The sequence below is a fragment of the Artibeus jamaicensis genome, unplaced genomic scaffold (genome assembly GCF_021234435.1).
Source record: "Artibeus jamaicensis isolate MK-2021 breed Jamaican fruit bat unplaced genomic scaffold, CSHL_Jam_final scaffold_369, whole genome shotgun sequence".
Lineage (NCBI taxonomy): Eukaryota > Metazoa > Chordata > Mammalia > Chiroptera > Phyllostomidae > Artibeus > Artibeus jamaicensis.
In genome coordinates, this window is record NW_026522042.1 from 34,120,071 (window position 1) to 34,142,406 (window position 22,336).

At 50.9% G+C, this 22,336-nt stretch overlaps 1 protein-coding gene across 4 annotated transcripts in view; it reads left to right on the forward strand.

Moving 5' to 3' along the window:
* Positions 1–31: 31 nt before the first annotated feature.
* TERT (telomerase reverse transcriptase) overlaps positions 32–22,336 on the forward strand; it is a 41,402-nt gene continuing 19,097 nt past the window's right edge. For 2 of the 4 annotated variants that reach the window (XM_037137303.2, XM_037137305.2), the window contains exons 1-7: positions 32–500; positions 1,530–1,614; positions 13,435–14,368; positions 14,487–15,768; positions 19,172–19,367; positions 20,662–20,842; positions 21,668–21,847. In XM_037137303.2, coding sequence (XP_036993198.2) covers positions 14,150–14,368; positions 14,487–15,768; positions 19,172–19,367; positions 20,662–20,842; positions 21,668–21,847 — 2,058 coding nt within the window. In that variant the 5' untranslated portion in view covers positions 32–500; positions 1,530–1,614; positions 13,435–14,149. Of the gene's footprint in view, positions 501–1,529; positions 1,615–13,201; positions 14,369–14,486; positions 15,769–19,171; positions 19,368–20,661; positions 20,843–21,667; positions 21,848–22,336 lie in introns of those variants that run through there. The other 2 variants (XM_053657262.1, XM_053657263.1) reach the window with 2 other exon arrangements.

Consider the following 22,336-nt stretch of genomic DNA (forward strand, 5'->3'; position numbering starts at 1 on the left):
CGTCATGCAACGTGGATTTATTTACTTGTTTGTTAAAAGGACGTATTTAAAGACCTTTTCCCTAGCTTTGGAGTCATGAGTATTCTTAAATAGTCATGTCTGATACTGAAGACCAACAACTAAGTTATTAAATGGTCATGACTGGCCAAATCGGTGGTGTTTTCATTAGGGAAGCACCTCAGGTTAACGTAGGGAAAGAAATAGCACAGGCGAGCCAGAGGGTAGCCACGGGTTTGGGGGGTAATGTGGTTAATCACGTGTTCAGTGAAACAGTTCTGAAGGATGTTTTCAGGGAGTGTGCAGCTGTGTGAGCACAGCAGGTAGCTGTCTACGCTCGCAGCATGGACATCAGTGTCTCAGCCCCAGCGGAACATGGGCCAGGCTTGGACTTCAGCCTCCTCACCACTGAGCATCGTCTGGACACTCTGGCCTCTGCAGGAGTCCATGGAAGGGGCCCCTTCTGGGGAGAAGGTGGAGCTGAGCAGGAGGCCTGCCTGCAGGTGAGCACATGTTCTCATGCATCCCTGCTTGCTGTTGAGGTTGTCAAGAATTAGCAAGTTTTAGTTAAGTAAAGCCCGTGAGCCTCCCTCATTCAATGATTTGGAAGAACACTATGGTTTTTAGTTACCCCTTTAGTTTTATCATCAGAACACTGAGGCGGGTCCAGGGTCCCACAGTCAATCTCTGAGACTCGTCACCTGCACAGAAAGCACTTAGGAAGGTCAGACCACCCCAGTAGTCTGCCCTTATCCACACCCACAAGTTTTTTTATATAACATGTGTTCTCTGGGGGAGTGGAGGCCTCTCTGTGAGGGTTCCTCACACCTGTGTGGACACGGCTCTAAGTAAAGGTGCTCCACGAACAGACCGCCTGGCTGGGCCTGAGGGGCTCTGCTGACCCTGGTGCCAATTCAGGGCAGGCCACAAGGGACTCTTAGCACTGGGCCCAGCCCCCTCAACAGTGCCATCACATCAAACTTTCTTGCATTCAAAGTGTAAAACTTGGCAGACTTGGCTCTCTGTAGATCTTTGCCACTGTCTCATTTTCAGTTTCCTTATAAAATTGGTGTTAAGAGGACTATTGCTTTTGCTAACAGGTTGTTGAGCAGTTCTCATAGTGCAGGAACCTAATGAGCCTGGCAGCAGAGTGTGGGGACATGGGATTCTAGATGGTCACTTGGAAATCCTTGAAGAGGCAGTGACGCCACGTTCTGGCTGGTTTGTTTCCGAAGAGTCTTATAGCTTCCAGTGGCCCTTTAGTGACTTTTCTCCTAGGTTGCAAATCCCATGACACCTGGGCCAGTCTTGTGGCTGTTGAAGTCATTCTTGTAAAGGAAATGTTTGGTCAATAGTTCTTTATAAAAAGTTGTAGTCTTATGTGTTAATAAGTTACATGGGCCACTTCAATGCCTGCCTCCTTTTATTTATATATATAAAAACACTTTAATATATTTATATATGTACATATATATACACATACACATATATGTATAAAAATCCTTATTCGAGGATATGTTTATTGATTTTAGAGTGAGAGAGAAAACATCCGTGTGAAAGAAACATCAATCCGTTACCTCCAACATGCATGCCAACAGGAAATCAAACACAACCCAGGTATGTGCTCTGACTGGGAACTGAACCCTCAGCCTTTTGGTGTACGGGACGGCACTCCATCCAACTGAGCCACTTACCCGGGGACTGCCTACATTTTTTAAGATAAATAAGTTTAAACCAAACGAGCTTGATAGGAGTCCTTGAAGTAGCTTCCTGCTCAGGACTGAGCAGTTTATTCCAACACTTGGTAGAATATCGCAGAACCCTTAGAAGCTATTAAATTGATTGTTGGGTAAAAGTGGAAACTGAAAGTGACTAGAACCTGGAACCTCACAGCAGCTCCTGATTTGGGCCAGTGAGCTCTTTACCTGGGCAGGTGGACCCTCAGCACATGCACTGTGTCACAGAGACGTTCTTCAAACAATACCTTGGCCCTGCCTATACTGCATCCGTGCAGAAGACTGTACTGGGCATTCAGGGCCTAGCTTCGTGGCTCAGACATCTCTGACCATTGTCCACGTTGTTGGCTATGGCTCATCGGTCGTCTCCTATGCAGTGTTCCATGGCATGAGGAAAACTGTTCATCAACTGTAGACAGACATTAGGGTTTCATCCATTTTGGTGTTTAGGAATAGTTACCCTGAGCATTTGTGTGCATGTCATGGGGACATCACAGTCATTTCTTTTTTTTTTCTTTTTGTTTAAAGGTTTTATTTATTTATTTTTAGAGGGGAAGGAGAAAGAGAGGGAGAGAAACATCAGTGTGCGGTTGCGTACCGGGGACCTGGCCTGCAACCCAGGCATGTGCCCTAGACTGGGAATTGAGCCAGCAACCCTTTGGTTTGCAGGCTCATGCTCAATCCACTGAGCTACACCAGCCAGAGCCACAGTCATTTCTTTTGGGGACATACTGGGAGTGGCAGGAGCATCATGGAGAATGTGCTTCAATTAGAATAGCTGAGTCCCACCCGTCTCACGCCCTCCCTGCCCCTGGCACTGCCATCCGGTCATTTTACTGTTCGGGTGTGTGTGCGCATGCATGCGTGATCTTCTCAAGGCTCCGGACTTATGATGTGGAGTACCTTTTCATGCTCTCGCCACTCGGGTCTCCCTGTCTGGGAAAGTGCCTGTGTTTTCTCTGTTTTCCATTTTCCCCATCATCATACATTGCTCATCATTACTGGGTTCGTTTAAAGCTGCCTTAGCCACATAAAGTGAGACGGAGAGCATTCCCCTTTTTCCGTTCCTGGTAGCCGTTCCTACGTGGTTTGTGAGGCGACCTGTGAAGGTACGTGGCCCTCAGGCTTCCCTGGTGGCACACTGTTCCTGCCGACTTAACGCACACCTGGCACGACTGCGGTCGGAGTGCTGTGCAGGGTCTGTTTCCTCCTCAAGTTGTGGTGTTCATTTAGAGAAGTCGCCCATTCGATCTAAATTGGCAGGAAGTTGTTCATAATTTCCTGATGTTGGTGTTTATCCTCACCCGAGGACATGCGTATGGATTTTTAGAGAGGGGAAGGGAGGAAGAGAGAGGAAAAGATGCACCAGTGTGTCACCTCTTTTCTGTGCCCCAACTAGAGACAAACCCATACCTTAGGCATGTGACCTTTCAGTTTACAGGGTGACACTCCAGCTAAGCCACACTGTCCAGGGCTTGTCTTCTGAATGTCTGCAGTGGTGTCTGCTTGTATCTCTGTGCTAGTTTCCCAAGGCTGCCAGAACAAGGTGCTACAGGCCAGGCGACAAGCAATTCATTGAAAAGATGGGGTAGCAAGTGCTGGTGCGGGCATGGCACCCGTGCAACTCTCAGACTTCGCTGGGCTATGACAGAAATCCTACAAAACCATCAGCTGAAACGACAGATCTTCATTGTCTCCCAGTCCCGGAGGCTGCCCCTCCAAGGCCAAGGTGTGGGCAGGGCTGGTCCCTCCTGAGGGCTGAGAAGGACCTCTTCTATGCCCTCTCCTTGGCTTCATCTTCACTGGTGCTCTTCCTGTCTATGTGTCTGTCTACAAAGTTCCTGTTTTTGTAATGACACGATCACACTGGATTCGGGCCCACCCTAATGACCTCGTCTTAACTGGATCATATGCAAAGTTTCTGTGTCCAGACAAGATCACATTCACAGGTCCTAGAGGTTAGGGCCTCGGCATATGAATTTGAGGGAGATACAAGCCCATAACAACTCTTTGCGTAGTCATTTGTATCTTCTTTTTTCCTAATGAATCTGATTTTGTCAATTTTACTAGTATTGGTCTTTTCAAAAGGAGTAAAGGGTTAACTGTGTTGATTTTTTTTTTTAAGATTTAATTTATTCATAGAGAGAGGGGAAGGGAGGGAGAAAAAGAGAGAAACATCATCTTGTAAGAGAAACATGGATGGGCTGCTTCTGGCATGCCCCCAGCTGGGGACCTGGCCAACAACCCAGGCATGTGCCTTGACTGGGAATCAAACCAGCGACTCTGGTTCGCAGGCCATCGCTCAGTCCACTGAGCCACACCAGCTAGTGCCTGTGTTGATTCTTTATATTTTGTTTTCTCTCAATTTCTGCTGATTTTTTTATTGTTTCTTTTTACATGTATTGGGTCTACTTGTGGAGATAGCTAATTAGCTCGTTAATTTTCAGTCTTTTTTCCAAACAAAACATTAAAATTCTGTTTTGGGAACTGCTGCTTCTGGACAAGGAAGAGCAACAGGGGCTGGGTTTACCTCCCATGTGAAGTGACAACAGCTAGACAAATACACCATGTCGCAGTCCCAAAGACCCTGAGCATCTGACAGGGAGAGGCAGGGACAGAAGAGGCCTGTCCACAGTTGCCCACCAGGTCCAGGTTCCAGGGTGCGTACTGGGCAACCCAGCAGTCTCCCCGAGGTGAGGAGGTGGTATTGGGAGATGGTGCTGGAGTGGAAGGAGCTGCACAGGGAGAGGTTTGGAGAGAGGAGAAAGTCCTGAGTATTCAGCTAGTTACCGATCAGGGCGTGTGTCAGGAAGCTACAAGTCTAAGGAGAGAACTGCCCAGAAGGACTGGAAGGAATGATCCATGGTACTCAGCAGCAGCCGGAGTGGAAACTTTGTACTTCAGGAGGTACCAGTTAGAGGACTTATAGGAGCTGGGCCTTGGTAGTAGGGGGGGAAATCTGAACAATAGAGTAGTCACTGCCCTGGTCCCACCAACAAAGCTTAAATGCAAAGTCTAAAAAGGTTCAAGTTGTTTCTGAAGACTTTGTTTCCCAGTAAAAAGCTAAAAAATATTCATAGGAATACAGAAATGTCCTTCACCCAACGGATGAAATTCACAATGTCTGTCTATATCCAAATGACCGGATATGCAAAGAAGCAAGAAATTACAGCCCACAATGAGAAGAGTCAGTCACCTGGAGCTGAACAAGAAATGACAAATGTGACAGAATTAGCAGACAGGGATAGTTACACGGTTCTTAAACTCAATTTACATGTTCAAAAAGCTAGAGGAAAGATTAACAGTGTTAAATAGAAGCATGGAAGACATGAAAAGATCCATAGCGAATTTCCACAGATGAAAACTCTGAGATGAAAACTACATTGGATGGGATCCGTGGAATATTAGACATTGCAAAAGAAAGGATGAATGAATCTTAAGACATAACAACAGCACCTACATGAAAAGAAACAAAACTGAGGAAAGTAGAACAGAGCGTCAGGGAGCTGAGGGGGACTCTGAGCGGCCAGCTGTGTAAGGGAGTCCCCAAGGGAGCAAAGAGTCAGAGGAGACACACTTAAACAAATGTCTGAAGATGTGCCAAATTTAATTTTAAAAATATAAACCACAGATTCAAGAAGCTTACCAAAAACCAAGCACAAGAAACAGGAAGAAAACTGAAAAGTGCATTGTAATCAAACTGCTGAAAACCAGTAACAGAAAAGTCTTCGCGGCGGCCCGAGAGAAGACGTGATGTACGGGGGACAAAGGGATGGTGAGGGGGTTTCTTGGAAGAAGCGATATAAGCTGGAAGATACTTTTCAGATACTGAAAAGAAAAAAATATCTGCTAACTTAGAGTTCTTCACCCAGTGAAATATATTTCAAAATATATTTTAAAATTGAGGACTTTAACAGACATACAGAAGTCAGAAGCATTCACCAACCTGCTCTACGGGAACTGCCAGGGTTGCTTCCAGCAGCATCTGGCAGAAGTGCGACCCACCAGTCAGAAAAAGTAACTACGTGGATAAATGTAGAGATTGTTTTTTTTGTTTCTAAGGCTTTTTTCAAAGATTAATGGACCACTTAAAGTGAAAATAGCATGGGCATTTTGTAGGGTTCATGACACATGGATTGAAATATGTGACAGCAGTAGCACACATTCAAGCAGAGGCCACAGCGGTAACTACTGTGATGCTCTCCTGCTCATCACAAAGATGCGCTGTGACCCAAATGTAGCCTGAGGTCAGTTAAAGGTGCACACTGTAAGCCATACAGCAGTCTCTAAAATACAACAGTTACAACTACTAAGCCACTAAGGAGGTTAAATTGAATCAAAAAGGCAGAAAAAGACAAAAGGAGGAACAAAAAACAGATGGGAAAAATAGAAAACTAATAGAAATGGAGTAGATTGACCTACAGCCAAGATTGCTCTGCCCAGCGATCATTTAGAATTGAAAGGCAGATAAAGAGCTTCCTAGACAAGAAAAAACTAAAGAAGTTCATCATCACCAAACCATTATTATATGAAATGTTAAACTTAATAAAAAGAAGATCAAAACTATGAATGAGAAAGTGACAAACCATACATATCAACAACTGAATCTAAAAACCAAACTAAGCAACTAAGAACAGAGTCAGAATCATGGATACAGAGAGCGTTTTCATGGTTGCCAGATGGGAGGGGGCGTGGGGGAATGGGAGAGAGATGAGGGGATTAAGAAGTACAAAGAGTTACAGAATAGCCATGGCGATGTGAAGTACAGTATGGGAAATGGAGCAGCTGGAGAGCTTATATGCATGATCCACAGACAAGAACAACGATGGGGGCATTGCCTGAGGGCGTGGAGGCTTCCAGGTGGAAGAGGGCAAAAGGGGAAAAATCAGGAAAACTGTAATAGCACAATCAATAAAATGTAATTTTTAAAAAATGTAGTAGATTGAAACCTACCCAACCTTATCAATAATCATATTAAATGAAAGCGGTTTAAGCACCCCAATTAAAAGGCAAAATTGCCAGACTGAATGTAAAGGCAAGACCCAATTAAATGCTGCTTGTAAGAAACCCACTTAAAATACAAGGGCACAAATAGATTAAAAATAAAACATTAAGAGAACATTCACCAAAGAAAGAAAGCTGGGCTGACTATATTAATATCAGAAAAAAGTAGATTTTAGAGTAGGAACACTACCAGAAATAAAGTCCTTTCATAAAAATAAAAGTATCTTCATCAAGAAAGCCTAACAATTCTAAACATGTACCCAATAACAGAGCTTCAAAATGTATAAAGCAGGAACTGTAACAAGCACAGGGAGACACAGTGGAAACCACAGCGGCAGACAGTTTCTGCAGGCACCTCAGTAACAGACGCGAGTGCACAGAAGGTCCACGAGAACAAACAAGACTCCAGCGCTGTCGGCCACCTGACCTGTGTGTAGACACTCACTGCTTCAGAAGGACGCACGTTCTTTTCAAAAGCTTCTAGAGCATTTGCCAAGAAAGACAACATTCTAGGCCATAAGACAAGCCTAAATAAATTTTAAATGACTTGTCATACAAATTATGTTCTCTAGCCCCAGTGGAATAATTAAAGCTCTCTGGGAAAATCTCTACTTGGAAATTAAATATCACATTTTGAAATAACCCCTGGATCAAAGAAGAAATCAAAAGGAAAATTAGAAAATACCTTGAACAAAATGAAAACAAAGTATCACAATTTGTGATATTTGAACATAGAAATTCACTGCACCGAAAACCTAGGGCAGAAAAAATGTTTGTGTCATCAGCAGCCATTTTGAGAAACTAAAAAAGCAAATTAAACCCAAAGTAAATAGAATATAGTATTAGAGCAAATCAGTGTAATAGAAAAAAGAAAATGAATGAACTCAAAAGATTGTTCTTAGAGATGATTAATAAAACTGGTAAACTTCCAGCCAGGATAATTAGAGAAAGAGATAAAACACAAACTATATAGTACCAGGTATGAGGGAGGTGACATCATTACAGGTTCCACACATATGTAAAGAATCATAAGAGTATATTATGGGTAATTTTATGTCATTATAGTCAACAAGACAAAATGGACAGATCCCTTGAGAGGTACAAACTGCCACAGTTCACTCCAGAAGAAACTGGAACGCGGAGTCGCCCTCTGTGTAGAAACCTGACATCATCCTTAAGACCCTCCCACAGAGAAAACCCCAGGGCCAGAGGAGTCACAGCGGAGTCGGCTGACGCGTGGAGAGGAAGCAAGGCCAGTGCCACACAGTGCAGGCCACCAACGCAGGCCTCCCCACTCACTGGGCCCCTGCAGCCGTTCAGCTCGGCTTGGCCCTCAGACTTCAGTGCTTTGTCCTCAGGTTTTAGCTTGTGTTGTTTTGTTTTCTGAGCCTCACCAGTCAGATCTTCCTTTTATTTTATACATGTGCATGGTTCCTTGTTCACATTTCTTTCCTTTAGAAGTTTGGCTCCTGCTACATCCTTCAAGATCTATTCAGATAAAGTGTCTTTGTTTCACCCTCCTTCTGGAGAGAGACATTTTGATGGGGCCTGGTCATGACCAATGGCGGTTCCCCCTGGAAAAGTAGAGGATTTTCCTAAAGTCGCCGTCACCTGGGTGGGTGATCTGTCTTCTCCCATCTGAATGTAAGACGTTCTTTCTGACCTTTTCCTAGCCCCTTCTTTATTCCTTTGGTATGTAATATACTTATTTTAATGGTGCAGTCCTGTCTTCCATCAACACCAGAAGATTTCAGCCATTTTCTCTCAAACAGTGCCCCTTCCACACTTTTCTGCTCTCCCCTGCAATTTTGTTCTCATCTCTCTCTCTTCTTGTTTCAGCCTCCGTGTCTCTGCTGAAGTCTGTGTAGTTTCAGTTATATCATTTTCCATGTTGCTGATTTTCTGTACTTTGGTTCAAGTAGAATCAAAGATGAACTAAGGTTCATCTTACTGAATGTTACTCATTGATACATACATGTAATTCTAGGCAATCTGTTCGACTCTCTTCAAATCTTTCCATTTTAATAGCTATTCCCTTTAGTCATACCTTACTTCCCGCTTTTGTTTTTAAATACGGGGTCCAGCAGAAGTACGGCCTGCTTGAGTGTGGTTGGTGGGGTAATAATATGGATGCAATAGTTTATAGTGTTAATCTGAACATTCCACCTAAAATGTCGTATAGTGCGCTTGAGTGTGATAGTGTCATATTACAGAATTATATGCTTAGTGTTTTGTAATAAGAGATTTTGTAATAAAAAAGGGGCATTAAGGTGCCAGCCCCCATGTATAAAATAAACTTGCACTGTACTATAAATCTTTTCCGCTGCTGCGAGACTGGGAGTCTGCCCCTCTGGGTTTGTTCGTTTCTGCCCACTGTCACTCACAGCACTTGGATTTCTTGTGTGTTGGAGGGCGTTGGTGGTGTGTTCATAGGTTAAACTTCATCCGTGGGAGCCCCCAGACCTCAAATGTGGGTGAGCCCTTCCAGAACGATTATGTGTGTCAGATCTGCCTGGGGGTCTGTGGACACAAAATGACGAGCTTTTTCAAGGGTCCTGGCTTAAGACAAGCGTGTGGGCAAGGGTGGGAAGACCAGACTGTGCCGTTCTGAAGGCCAGAATAAAAAGCCTGGGTTTGATCTAGGATCAATGACAGGCCTTAGGAGGTATGAGCAGGGGCCGATGTGCTCTTATTCGTGTTTTTCAAAGATCCTTCTAGTTGCTTTCTGGAGAGTGGCCAGCAGGAATGGAAGAGGTGACAGTGGTTAATGTGGCACATGCCACAAAGAGGAATCAAGGACGTTCCTGGCATGTGGCTTCAGTCTTGCTTTCATCTGAAGTGGTGACTGAGTTTATCTGTAAGGAAATTTGAGTTTAGCTTCTCTTTTCACAAAACCACTGATACTCTTCTCAGGCAAAACCCAGAAGCCCAGGCTGCGCAGTCATTACAGTACATCCTCTCTCCATCCTTGTCTTCCCCTCACTCTTGCTGAGGGGAACAGACTGCCCCCAGGTCACTGAGTTTTTCCGAGCCCCTGGTGAGGACACTGCTTCTGAAGGGCCCCCCCGCCCCTGTGCCTCACTCACAGGGGACCAGCATGTGGCCAGGCGAGAGGCATCGTGTTTACAGAGGGAGCGATTAAAAGACCTAATTCAGTAAATAAATTCCACCTTTTGGCACCCCAGTGGATAATTTTGACTTACCACTGTCTTAAATTTCATTAAATACCTCTTAAGAGTGCAGAAATGCAAACGTAGGTGGCAGGAACTGACTGTTTGCCAAGGTGCAAGGAGTCAACATGGGCAGCCGCAGGGTTTTTGAGCCGAGCATTTTTTATTGGTTTTCATAAGGGGGTTTAAGGTGCAAGGGAAAGTACACAGGAGATGGAAACAAGTCAGGAAGGATTACTGCAGTGAAGCTGCCAAGGGGGAGATCAGAGGCCTCCTCCAGCTAAGAAAGTGGCAAAACATGACACTTTTCCCTAGGAGCTGCCAAACTGAGCGAGGCCACAGCGTTTCAGCTTCCGCGGACACCCATGACCCAGTGGGGCCATGTCCCCAGGGCACTTCTCCTGGCTATGCCATGTTCCCAACAGTGCTCTTGGACTTGGAGAGCCCAGGCTTGTGTCCAGGCCCGGCCCCCAATTTTCAGTAAGTCGCCACCTCTGAACCTGCGAGAAAGTGTGACAGCACTTACCTGCCTACTTCCCAGGACTGTTCAGTGATAACAAACTTGCTAAAGTGCACACACTTGAGTGTGCATTGTAAAGCACTTTATAGACAAAGACCACTATTCATATTGTTCTTTATTTTCACCACTAAGAATACCTGCTCAGACTCTTGACCAATTAACCCAATAAGCCCAGGACAAAATGAACTGGGGGTTGCCCTGACCCGCCCCCAGGTTGGGGTAACAATAGCAGCTGGAACAATGGGTTCTTGGATTCAGACAAACTGGGAGACGGGACAGATGGACTCAGAGGTTCTGTAGGACAGCCCTCCTCCACCCCACCCACCCACCCAGGACTCCAGCACATAGGTCCACACAGCCGTCCTCCACTCCACCCCCTTCCCAGTGGGGCCCTTGGCTCTCCTGCTTCTCTCTGCTTCTCCAGAAAACACTTTTGGAACTTGCCTTAAGGTTGTCCCCTCTTTTCAGTCCATGTCTAGTTTGAATGACAGCTTTCCTGACATTATCTTTCTACTTTGCCAACATTCTCTGAGCTAGAACCTGCCCTGCAGCCCAAACGTGGGTCCTGGTATCACAGCCCCAAACTCAGGCTCTGCCAACTTCCAATCCAGACCCTCTCCTAGAGGCCTCCCCCAGCCCTGAAGTTGTCAAGGCCTCTCAGGACTGTGAGAGAAGTTTATCTACACACCTATCAGAGTGGCTAAGGTAAAAACCAGTGGCACCACCAAATGCAGGCGAGGACACAGAAATGGCAGTACTGGACACACAACTCTATACAGATGATAAAGTGGCATCAAACTACCCACACATGTACCAGGGTCAGCATCCTGGCTCTGGTTTAGTGTTGACTGAGTTACGGGGGGTAGGGGGGGGCTTAGACACTGGGGGCGCTGGGAGAGGAACCTGAGGCTGAACTGGTTCCTCTAACAGTTGTACTCGCTGCCATACTAAGTGTCCTGGGCAGAATAATGCCCCCAAGATGTCACAGCCTGGTCCTGGAACCTGTCAGTGTGGCCTCACCTAGCACAAGGGACTTTGCAGATGAGATTATGTTAAGGATTTTAAGGGGAGATGGCCCTAGATTGTCCAGTTGGCCCTAAATCAGGAAATTCAGGGTCCTTGGGAGAGAGGTGGAAGCGTCGGGGAGGAGGCTGGAGTCGGTGAGCTTGGAGGCTCTTCCAGCTTCTTGTCCTTGTGCCTGGTGCTGAGTTTGGGATCACAGTGGCATTTCCACAGGCATGCTGTTGCCCGGGTTTTGGTTTCACACTGCTTTGTGGTCAGGTTCATAGACCGTTGGGGCGCATTTCACCACATCACACCACGTTCATCTGGCATCCGTCCCGCCCCACTGAGCCCCATCTGGACCCTGATTCTGTGATCTGGTCTTCCCTCCTCCTGGCTGTAGGTCTGAGACACGAGCTGTGTGTGTTCATCCAGGACGCCAATGAGAGGGTGCCCAGGTGGGGTGTGGACAGGGCACCAGGCCGTACAGTGGGCACAGGCAGTACTAGAGCTGAGTACTAAGGCCCACCCACACGCAATCCTCCCCTCATCCCAGGCTGCCACCAAGAGCTGAGACCTGCACAGGAGCCATCAATCTAATCATTTGTTTAGACATCTGCTTGGGCTCAAGTCACACTCACTGGTCCAGAGTTTGAGGAATTCCATGTCCCCCTTTTGCTCAGATGTCTCCTCTTCAGTGTTTTCTGTAATCACTCATGGACTAGGAGCCGCAGTGGGCAGCACTGCAGGGCAGCTCCGGGCCACAGTCCGGCCAGGACTCCTGGCCCGCTCCCTGGGAGGAACCCAGGGTCCCCTTACTATGTACATTGTTGCAGATCTGATGTCAGTCTCTTACTCATCATCCTCCAGTGAACGAATGAATGGTGCATCAGCATCCTTTGGCTCCTGGCACAGAATCCGCTCTGTCCAGAAACTTCTGAGTGTAAGGCGAAGCCCATCCAAGCCCTCCCAGAAGACCTGGAATGGGATTTTGTAGTTTTATTGTATGTTAAGTCAACAGTGCCACTTTTTTTCTTGGAGCATTTATCATGTCTTATGAGGCAATGATTTAAGACCATCCATCACACACCTCAGAGACAGAACAAACAAAGCCGAGTTCCTGGATGACTCTGGATGTGAGTAATTCCATTCGAGCTGGGAGGTTACCTCACCGTGGACATGGTATTAGTCACACACCTGTCATTTTCAGCCCCTGTTCTCTTTCTTTCTTTTTTATTGTTTCTACCAGAGTAACTTCATTATTTGAAAAGAACAAATTTCCTAAAGCAACCCAAGATTCTCTAGCCACACAAAGAAACAAGCACTCACTCCCAGGACCTTTAGAACAGCAATCCACCCCCAGGATTACCAAGCAGCAGATACCCCGAGGGCATGGTAAATGGGAAACACCTTCTGTCTGTCAAGGGAGAGAGAGCAGAGCAGAGGCTTATTGAAATGCTAAGGCTGTGAATGAATAAAAGCAATTTCCTGATCAAATTTCTTATGGCTGTGAAAGGTTAACATTTGTTCAGCCATTCAGTGTTTGCCAAAGCCTCCCCAGACCTGGAAGCTTCCCCATGTCTTAGTGATGCAAATGTGAACATCCCGAAGTGTCTGGGTTGGGGGGGTCTCGTTAGGGTGACTCTGAACTGTGTGGTTGGTGCAACCAGCCAACCCTTGTCAAAACTATTCTGTCTCTGGGGAGGGGTGAAGGGTTGGGGAGGGTCTCTGTCACTGGGTGGGAAGGCAGGACTTCTGGTTCTTTCTGGGGATGAAAAGCTGTAGGCTGGTCCCCCAGCCTGTCCAGGCTCACCTTCCACCCTCTGGCTTGGAGGGCACAGAGGTCTCAGAGCTCAGACATTAAGGGACCAGGCAGGAGTGAGGAACCCACAGATTGTGCCATGCAGGAAAACTGGCTCCACTTTCTCCCCTTTCCTGGCAGACCCACCAGATGCATGATTAATAAATAGGGAATTGATTTTAGGGATTTTTGGTTTATGGTCAGGACAAGAGAAGCCTAAGAAACCAAACAAAATCTACAGTTCTGGGTCAAGGAGACCAAGTCAGCGTTTGAGTACTGTTGCTGCCCACTGCCCACATCGAAGAAAGTTCCAGGAGTACCACTGGGTGCCCATTGAGGATGCACCCGGCCTTCGATGCCTCCCAGGCCTGCCTGACAGGAGCGATGGGGTCCATTCTCTCCTTTGTACATTATGTATCATCCTGCTCCTTCCAAACCCCTCTACTGGACCCCAGCACAGCCCTCTGTACCAGAGTCACATCTCATGTAAGAAAATGACAAACCGGAAAGACCCTTTGCCCAGGAGGTACACAGTGCACCAGATCCCCCAGGGCCCCTTTTACTCCCAGAGTCTCTTCGCCCCATCCTCCCTGCGGGGCTCGCATCGCACGAGTGGGGAAACTGCCAGGTGCAGCTGCGTAGTGGGGATACCACTGCTCTCTTTGGCACGTGAGGCCAATGCCCGGACTCCCCACCCTGGGAGGGAGGGAAGGTAAAGGCACAAGCACCTATCGCACTCGACCCCGCCCTTTCGACCTGAACGGGTTCCGCCCCTCCTTCCCGCAGCCACGCCTTCTCCGCTGGGACCCCGCAGTCCCCGCCTCTTCCTTCTCATAGGCCGCCCTCCCCTGGGACCCCTCCGCGCCGTGCGTGCGGTAGCATCCGGTCAGGTACGTAGGAGCCCAACCCTTCCCCAGCAATGCCGCGTGCGCCCCGGTGCCGCGCAGTGCGTGCTCTGTTGCGCAGCTGCTACCGAGAGGTGCTGCCTCTGGACACCTTCCTGCGGCGACTGGGTCCTGAGGGTCGGCGCCTCGTGCAGCGTGGGGACCCAACGGCCTTTCGCGCGCTGGTGGCCCAGTGCCTGGTATGTGTGCCCTGGGACGCACAGCCGCCTCCCGCCACCCCAGACTTCCGCCAGGTGAGTTTCCCGGGGGGACCCCATCAGGCCTGCTGGGTGGGATGAGGGCCATAGTTCGGAATAAGGCCAGACACCACTGCGCTTGGGCTCCCAACGACTCGGAACCTCTCCCCTGCAGGTGTCCTGCCTGAAGGAGCTGGTGGCCAGGGTCTTGCAGAGACTCTGCGAGCGTGGTGCAAGGAACGTGCTGGCCTTTGGCTTTGCGCTGCTGGACGGGGCCCACAGCGGCCCCCCCATGGTCTTCACAACCAATGTGTGCAGCTACCTGCCCAATACAGTGACCGAGACGCTGCGAGGCAGTGGTGCGTGGGGGCTGCTTCTGCGCCGCGTGGGTGATGACGTGCTCACCTACCTGCTGGCACGCTGCGCACTCTACTTGCTGGTGGCCCCGAGCTGCGCCTACCAGGTTTGCGGGCCACCGCTCTATGACCTCTGCACCACAAGACACAAAAATGGGAGCCTGGTGGGCCTCGGACCCACGCTCCGGGCCTGGAATGGTGGTGACGGGGAGGCCGGTGTACCCCTGGGCTGCCGCTCCAGGCGGCGGCGGCGGAGCCACGCAGGGGAAATTCCACCACAGGCCAAGAGGCCCAGGCATGACCTGATCCCGGAGCTGGTGTGGGGGCCGAGTGCCAGCGACTTACACGCAGTGACACCTACCAGAGCCGCCGCGGAAGCCATTTCTGGGAAGGGCGAGCCGCCCAGGACCCAGCGTCCCTTACCACTGCAGGGCCGTGAACACGAGGCTGGCTGCCCATCTTCTCTGCCGTTAAGTCCCCAGGCCTCTTCCAGTTCCGCAGTGGTCGCTGAAACCAAGCAGTTTCTCTACCGCACTGGTAGCAAGGAAGGGCTGTGCTCCTCCTTCCTGCTCAACTCCTTGCAGCCCAGTCTGACTGGGGCCCGGAGACTCGTGGAAACCATCTTTCTGGATTTGAAGCCCCTGCAGCCTGGGGCTTTCCGCAGGAGGCGCCGCCTGCCCGCGCGTTACTGGCAGATGAGGCCTCTGTTTCGGGATCTGCTTAGGAACCATGCGCGCTGCCCCTATGGCGTGCTGTTAAGGAAGCACTGCCCGCTGCGGGAGGCGGCCGCCGCAGAGGCGGTGGGGTCCGGCGACAAGGGGTGCGGGGGTGTGGGCATCGGCACCCCGAAGGACACTGGCCCGCGGTGCCTAGGCCAGCTCCTTCACCAGCACAGCAGCCCGAGGCACGTGTACGAGTTCCTGCGGGCCTGTCTTCTCCGGCTGGTGCCACCCGGGCTCTGGGGTTCCAGGCACAATGAGCGCCGCTTCTTGAAAACCGTGAAGAAATTCACCTTTCTGGGGAAGTACGCCAAGCTCTCGCATCAGGAGCTGACCTGGAAGATGAAAGTGCAGGACTGCATCTGGCTGTGCAGAAGCCCAGGTGAGCAAGTGGGTGTCATGGCCTTGCAGGCCCAGGCCTGGCAGTGAGCAAATCAGTCACATGGAATAGGGCTGTGGCAACAGGACGGAAGCATCTGGAAGCTCTCATGAGTATTCTTGAACCTTATTCAAGATCCCTTTTTTGACCTCCGTGGTATCACCGTGAAATAGTGCCCCGCTGATAGAAACAGAGGTTGGGAACTAGACCCTTTGCTGGGGTATGAGAGATAAGGCTCCAGCTTCCCTGATGCAACATGCAGATCCAAGCTGAAGGTTTAATGGTGCAGCTGCTGTGCCAGGGCAGGGCAGCTGAACAAGGGAAAAGACCGTCTCCTGCCCAAGGACCCCTAGCCTCATCTTTAGGAAGGAAAGGATCACCAGGGAGCAGAGGGGGCAGCAGGATGGTCTCCTGTGCCAGGGAAGTGGACCGATGCTGTGCATGCTTATAGGGCATCTTCTGCCCAGCTGGCCTGTGGTGTCCCTCCCTCTAGGTACTTTGGTTTTCTGGGCTTGATGATGAGGTTCCTCCAGTCCAGCCCCTAGGCTCCTCATCTGCACACCAGCACCAGGAGTGCACAGGACCAGCCACCCTCCCTGCCTCCTGTGATGGAGGAGCAGCAGTGAGAACAGGCCCAAGGTTTGCTCTCGACCTCCCCCAACTCCCAAGACATTTAGGACTTTTAGAAGAAAAATGGTTCAGAGCCCTCTGTTGCAGCCAGGCTTGCCCACCCAGATGCATGGTGCAGCCTCCCGAGGTGGGGGCCTTAAAAACTCCCGTCCCCATCCCCAAAGATCCCGATTGCAACAGTGTCAGGCAATGGGGCACGCCTTCTCAGTCTCCCAAGCAACCCCAGGGTCAGGTGATTAGACAGCAAGGTGACCTTCCAGCAACTTGGTTTTTGTTTCATTTCATTTTAATTGTGGAAAACATACCATGAGCTCTACCTCATACCCGCTCTTTGCATGACGAGGACAACCTTGCTGAGCGTGGGCAGGGCTGCACGGCAGGCCTCTAGAACTAGACTGTGTGACTCGTGCCCACAGACCACGTGGGCAGGGTGGGGGACCCTGAAACAAGCCAGGCTCAGTTACGTTAGCTGTCACACAACTCATTTTACTCCGGGCTCCAGCTTGCCTTGTGAGTGTTTGACTTCTGTGGCTGTTCCCAATTTCCAACAAGGCCCTCCCCCAAGGAGTGTGTCCACAGGCTACTGGGACCTCTGCATTAGCTTCTCCCCATGCATTAGCTTCTTTCCGTGGCTGGGCCACACCAGTTACCCCCGGCTGAGTCACTGATGCACGGGACAGCCTTGGCCTCTGAGCCACCTCTCTGATCACAGCGGTCTGTGGTCACCTCTTCTACCCTGTCCTCCTGGGACGGCCCTTCTGTCTAACCAGCCTTGACCATTGTCCCGCCTGCCATGCTGCCTGTTGACTCCCATCAGCAGCCTGGTCACCCGCCCCAGAGGCCAGACTGCCAGGCTGAGCACATCTGCTACAAAAACATCTCCAGATTCCTGATGGAAGCGCGGGAGCTGCCATGGCTCCTTGCTTACCCACTCGCTACCCCTCCCTGGGCTGTCTTTGGGCTGGCGGCAACCCTTCCCCTAACCTGGGCGTACGCTGCTGCTGGCTTCGGTTGTGCTTTGCCTTGGACTCACATCCGACCACAGGATCACTTTTCCTGAACTGCCCTCCGAGTGTATCCCTCCTGCCAAGTTTTTTACCTTCAGAGTGGAGCCTGGGTGGAGCTTTTCCTGGGGCTTTGTTCTGAACTCCGCCAGTTTCTCTGATGGTTGTGCCCTTCTGCTCTCGGGCTTGTTCTGTCCGCCTCTGACCTCTCAGGTGGGTCTGGCTGTGCGTTTCCTGTGGTCCTGCTTCACTGCACCTTGTTCGGGCTGCCCACGTTTTCATATCAACTACGTCGAAGTAGTTTGTAGTTTCTTCTGTCATTTCTTTGATCAGTGAGCTTTTTAGATTTCCCAAATGAATGATTCTAAGTTGTCTTTTTGTTACTGATTTCCAGCTGAGGTTGTAGTGTTCTGAGTGTCCTCAGTTGTTGGGCACTTGCTTTGTGATCAGGTGCACGGACAGTCTTCACCAGGGTCCCTGGTGTCCTGGAGGGGCCCCGGTTGGTGGCTGTGTGTACCGTATCAGACTTGTTACGTGCTACGAGGAACGCGTGCATCCTTCCGAGTGCCGAGCGGGGCTGGCGTGTCTCACTCGGGCCGTGTGTCCAGCTGCCCCTGTTCTGACATGTGTGCGTGGTGTTACTAGGTACGTGCTGGTTTGAAGGTCTGCTAATTCTTACTACTTTAAAGTCTATTTTAACAGATTTGAGAACAGCTGCACCGGCTTCCTTTTGGTTAGTGTTTACCTCTCGTGTCATTTGTCATTTCTTTGATTTTTATTTTCCACCTTTTCATATTTTCATAGTTTAGATATATTGTTTTAATAGCATATCGCTGACATTTTAAGTTTGTTTTTGATCCAGTGTGACGCTTTGCCACTCTCCTGGAGAATCTGATTTAATTTTTCTTATATTCTCTGCTCTCTTTCCTTAGTGGTTCCCTTCTCCTGAGCAGCACAAGGGCCTTAGCATATTTTAACCTGGTGACTACCCCAGTTTGTATGCTGATGCCCTGGTTGTGTTTCAAATCAGACACTGTTACTCTTTCCCACAGTTCCTCTGTATTTAGCTTCACTGTCTCTCCTTTGTTCTCCAACCTGTCTGCTGTCCCAGACCTGCCTCTGGGTCCTTTTTCTCTCCTTTACATATTTCTGTTTGTGCTGTGGCTTTTGCGGCAGCCAGGTGACACCCACGGCTCTCTTCCCGTGACATTTCACAGAATAAAATGCCCACAGAGGTGGATGGCAGTCTTGATGTATGCTCAGCGTCCCACGGCATGTGGCATCCCCGAGCTGGCATGTGACTGCCACCACGCACCGGGCTGTCCAGCCCGAAGAACCCCAGGTGTGTCTGAATTTGCTGCGCAGTGAGGATGCCTGAAATCGTGTCCCTGCATCCTCCGTTCTGCTTGTCCACCAGGACAAATGGTGGCGCTTCACATCATCACTGCCCAGCAGAAATGGGACGTGCGCCACATGTATAAGTTAAAATGTCCTCGTACCACGTTAAAAAAAAGTGAGAAGCAAGAGTAAAACCGATTTAACAATGCATTTTATTGAAGTCCAGTATGTCCAGAACATTGCCACTTCCACATACAGTCAGTCAGTAGGTACGTCACTGCTGAGGCGCTCCGTGTTCATTCTCTGCCCAAGTCCGCGGGATCCAGTGGGTGGGGCACGAGTGCTGCACATCCAGCCCAGACTTGCCATCTCATGCAGCCGTGGCTGCCGTGATGGGCCACGCAGGCGGGCTGAGCACGTGCCTCTCATTCCAGGGGGCCGCTCTGTCCCGGCCGCAGAACACCGTCTGAGAGAAGCGGTCCTGGCCAAGTTTCTGTGCTGGTTGATGGGCACATATGTGGTTGAGCTGCTGAAGTCTTTTTTTTATGTCACGGAGACCACATTTCAGAAGAACCAGCTCTTTTTCTTCCGGAAGAGTGTCTGGAGCCAACTGCAAAGCATTGGGATCAGGTATCACAGAGCACGGAGTGACCCGTTTTACCCATCTGCAGACGCAGTGCTTTCCTTCCTCTGAGCCCCCCGTCCCCCCTCCCCTTCACCCTGGGGCTCCTCACCCAGCTACTCCAGGGGCCACCCTGGCCTCTAGGGTTTCTGTGCTGGCAGGGACTCCCAGAGTTCTCCTTACCTGTGGCATCGGGGGCTTGAGCTAGGGTGATCTCTAGGTTCTCAGACCTGGGAAACATGGCACCAGAAAGCCACTTACCCCTGGTGTGTGGTCAGATTCTATTTTAATTTGCACAGAATGATTGGGACTTGTGTCACGAGATAATGAAGCCCACCTTTTTAACAACTCACTGGGAAGATTCTGGGGGTGGAGATGTCTTGCTATGAGGCAGGACCCTGAGGTGGAAACTTCCAGGAGATTGGCTTGCCTCTGAGTGGATTTGCCTCAGCTGCTCGGCAGCTCTTTTGGGTACATGATGCAGGACGGTGGCAGACATTAGCTGGGTGGGGATCCGTCAGGGCTAGGGGCATGAAGGCCTGACACCCAAGCCCTCCTCTCTATGGGTGAGCCTGGCCAAGGTGCCCTGTGTCCTCAGAGGGCTTAGCAAGGACCCTGAAGTGACCAGATCAGGGTTCCCATGCTTTATGCACAGTTGGGTTAAATCCTGCCCTGAGCCACACATCTCTGAAGGGAGGCAGTGACTCCTGAACCAGGGGCCCAGTCCCAGTCCTCCGGTGCCTGAGAGAGGGACTGGAAGCTGTTGTCATGGGTCTGAGTGGAGGTACAGTATGTCCTATTTAATAATTTTTAAAATCTATGACCTGTGATCCAAAGTGTTCATTTAGACCCTCACCGTGGGGACCATCGCCCTGCTGGTTGGGTGTTCAAGTCTCAGGATGGGCTGCACTTGCCAACCTTCCTTCACTGCTGGGGCCACAGCCCAGGGAGCATTCTGGGCCCCGGACCCTTCCTGTGGCTGGTCTCTGGGAAAAGACTGGCAGGGAGCTGGGAGGTGCCCAGGGAGTAACTGCTGGCACGTGTGGGGTTGCACGAAGTAACTCCCCTGCACCTTCCACGTGGCAGAACATGCGGTCCTCCCAGTGGTTCTGTCCAGTCCCGGCCTGCAGTACCCTGGTTTCCAGAGGGAACCAGTGTCCTGGGCCCCTCCCCGGAGGGTGTTCCAGCAGCGTCTGGTCAGCGTGCTGGGGTAGCCCCATCGGCATGGGTGCCTTCACAGGTGGACCCGCCTCGGCTCTCCTTTGGCCACCGACCAGTGTCCCACGAGGGTCTCTGTTTCAGACAGCACTTTGATAGGGTGCAGCTTCGCCAACTGTCAGCAGCCGAGGTCAGGAGACATCAGGACGCCAGACCCGCTGTGCTGATGTCCAGACTCCGCTTCCTCCCCAAGCCCGGCGGACTGCGGCCGATTGTGAACATGGACTACGTTGTGGGGGCCAGAGCGTTCCGCAGGGACAAGAAGGTGACCCCGTTTGTCTCGTTTTTTAAACAAACTGCATTTAAACCCCAGGCTTGGTGTTCGGGCAGACAGCCCAGGGGGACCACGGACAGGCCAGAGGAGGGTCCAGAGGAGGCCCTCGCAGGAAGGCCAGCCCTAGAAGCTGCTGAACAGGCTCTGAGGACCCACAAGGTTCTCATGAGATGGACCCATGACACAAAGGACTGACGTGGTGCCCGTGGTCCTGCTGTAGCACCAGGGATGCATGCTCCCCACGATGCAGGAACGGAAAGAACTAGGCCAGTCAGCCTCCGCTCCGGGTTCCCAGGCCCCCCGAAGGACCCCACCCTGTGGTTAGCACCCCCTTCCTCCTGCAGCATGACTGCATCACCAGCAGGTCCAATGCCTCCCTGGAGCATTTGGGAGTGATTGTGCCCCCCAAAAGAAAGGAACGCTGTGTGTGTGGATTAGGGGTCTGATTTGGTCTGTGAGTGAAGACGAATTCCCCATCTGTGGGGGGGAGTCCCCAGGAGGAAGCGCACCTTTCCATCCGCAGTGAGGTGGGAGCCGGTGGGAGACATGGTCCTGCAGGCAGCTACTCAGCAGTATTTCATGCTGCGTTTCTGGATTGCAGGCTGGGTCTCTGGGGATGCCCCAGGGCCTTGTGATGGGCGTGGGTGAATCGATCATTTCGCCCTTCCAACATGTGAAGGAAGCTGTGGGGTAGGGGTGCTGAAGCAGAGGTTCCCCGTGTCCCTGGGCCCCACAGGTGGGATGAGGCAGTCGGGCCCCGGGTCCCCTTGGCAGGGACACCCTTTGATGATGCTGCCATCCTGACTGGCCCTGCAGGTGCAACATCTCTCCTCGAAAGTCAAGACGCTGTTCAGCGTGCTCAACTACGAGCGCATGCAGCGCCCTGGCCTCCTGGGTGCCTCACTGCTGGGCATGGATGACATCTATAGGGCCTGGCGCACCTTCGTGCTGCGTGTGCGGGCCCAGGACCCAGCACCTCAGCTGTACTTTGTCAAGGTGGGTGCCCCCCACCCCCAGTGAGGTCACTCAGCACCCTCAGGCTCACCCACCCAGTGGCTCCATACTTTGGGCTCTGGCCAGGTTGTTGGACGTGGCCCCCTCCCCAGGGCCCGTGTCTGCCAGGGTGAGGTGCCTGTGGTGGAGCTGTAGACTTTTGGGAGCAGGGAGGGCAGGCGACCTCATCTTCGTTTGGCAGCACCTGGCTCCCGGGGGCAGAAGCTCTGAGCCTTCCCTGCTGGCATGGACTCCGATGTTCCACATCCTAACTCCACAGGGGCCCCTGCCCTTGGGGAGAATATGCCACCACCACCTGCTTGGGGTGTGGGGGATCTCCCTGAGAAGGAGTGCACCCGGCTCAGTCTATAAAGCCAGGGGCCCTAGAGCTCTGGCCATCCAGCAGGGACCTCCTCCTCATCAGCCTGCACTCAGAGACATGGGCCCCCCGGAATGTCCCAGTCTGGGGGGTGGAGAAAAGAACCCAGAGCC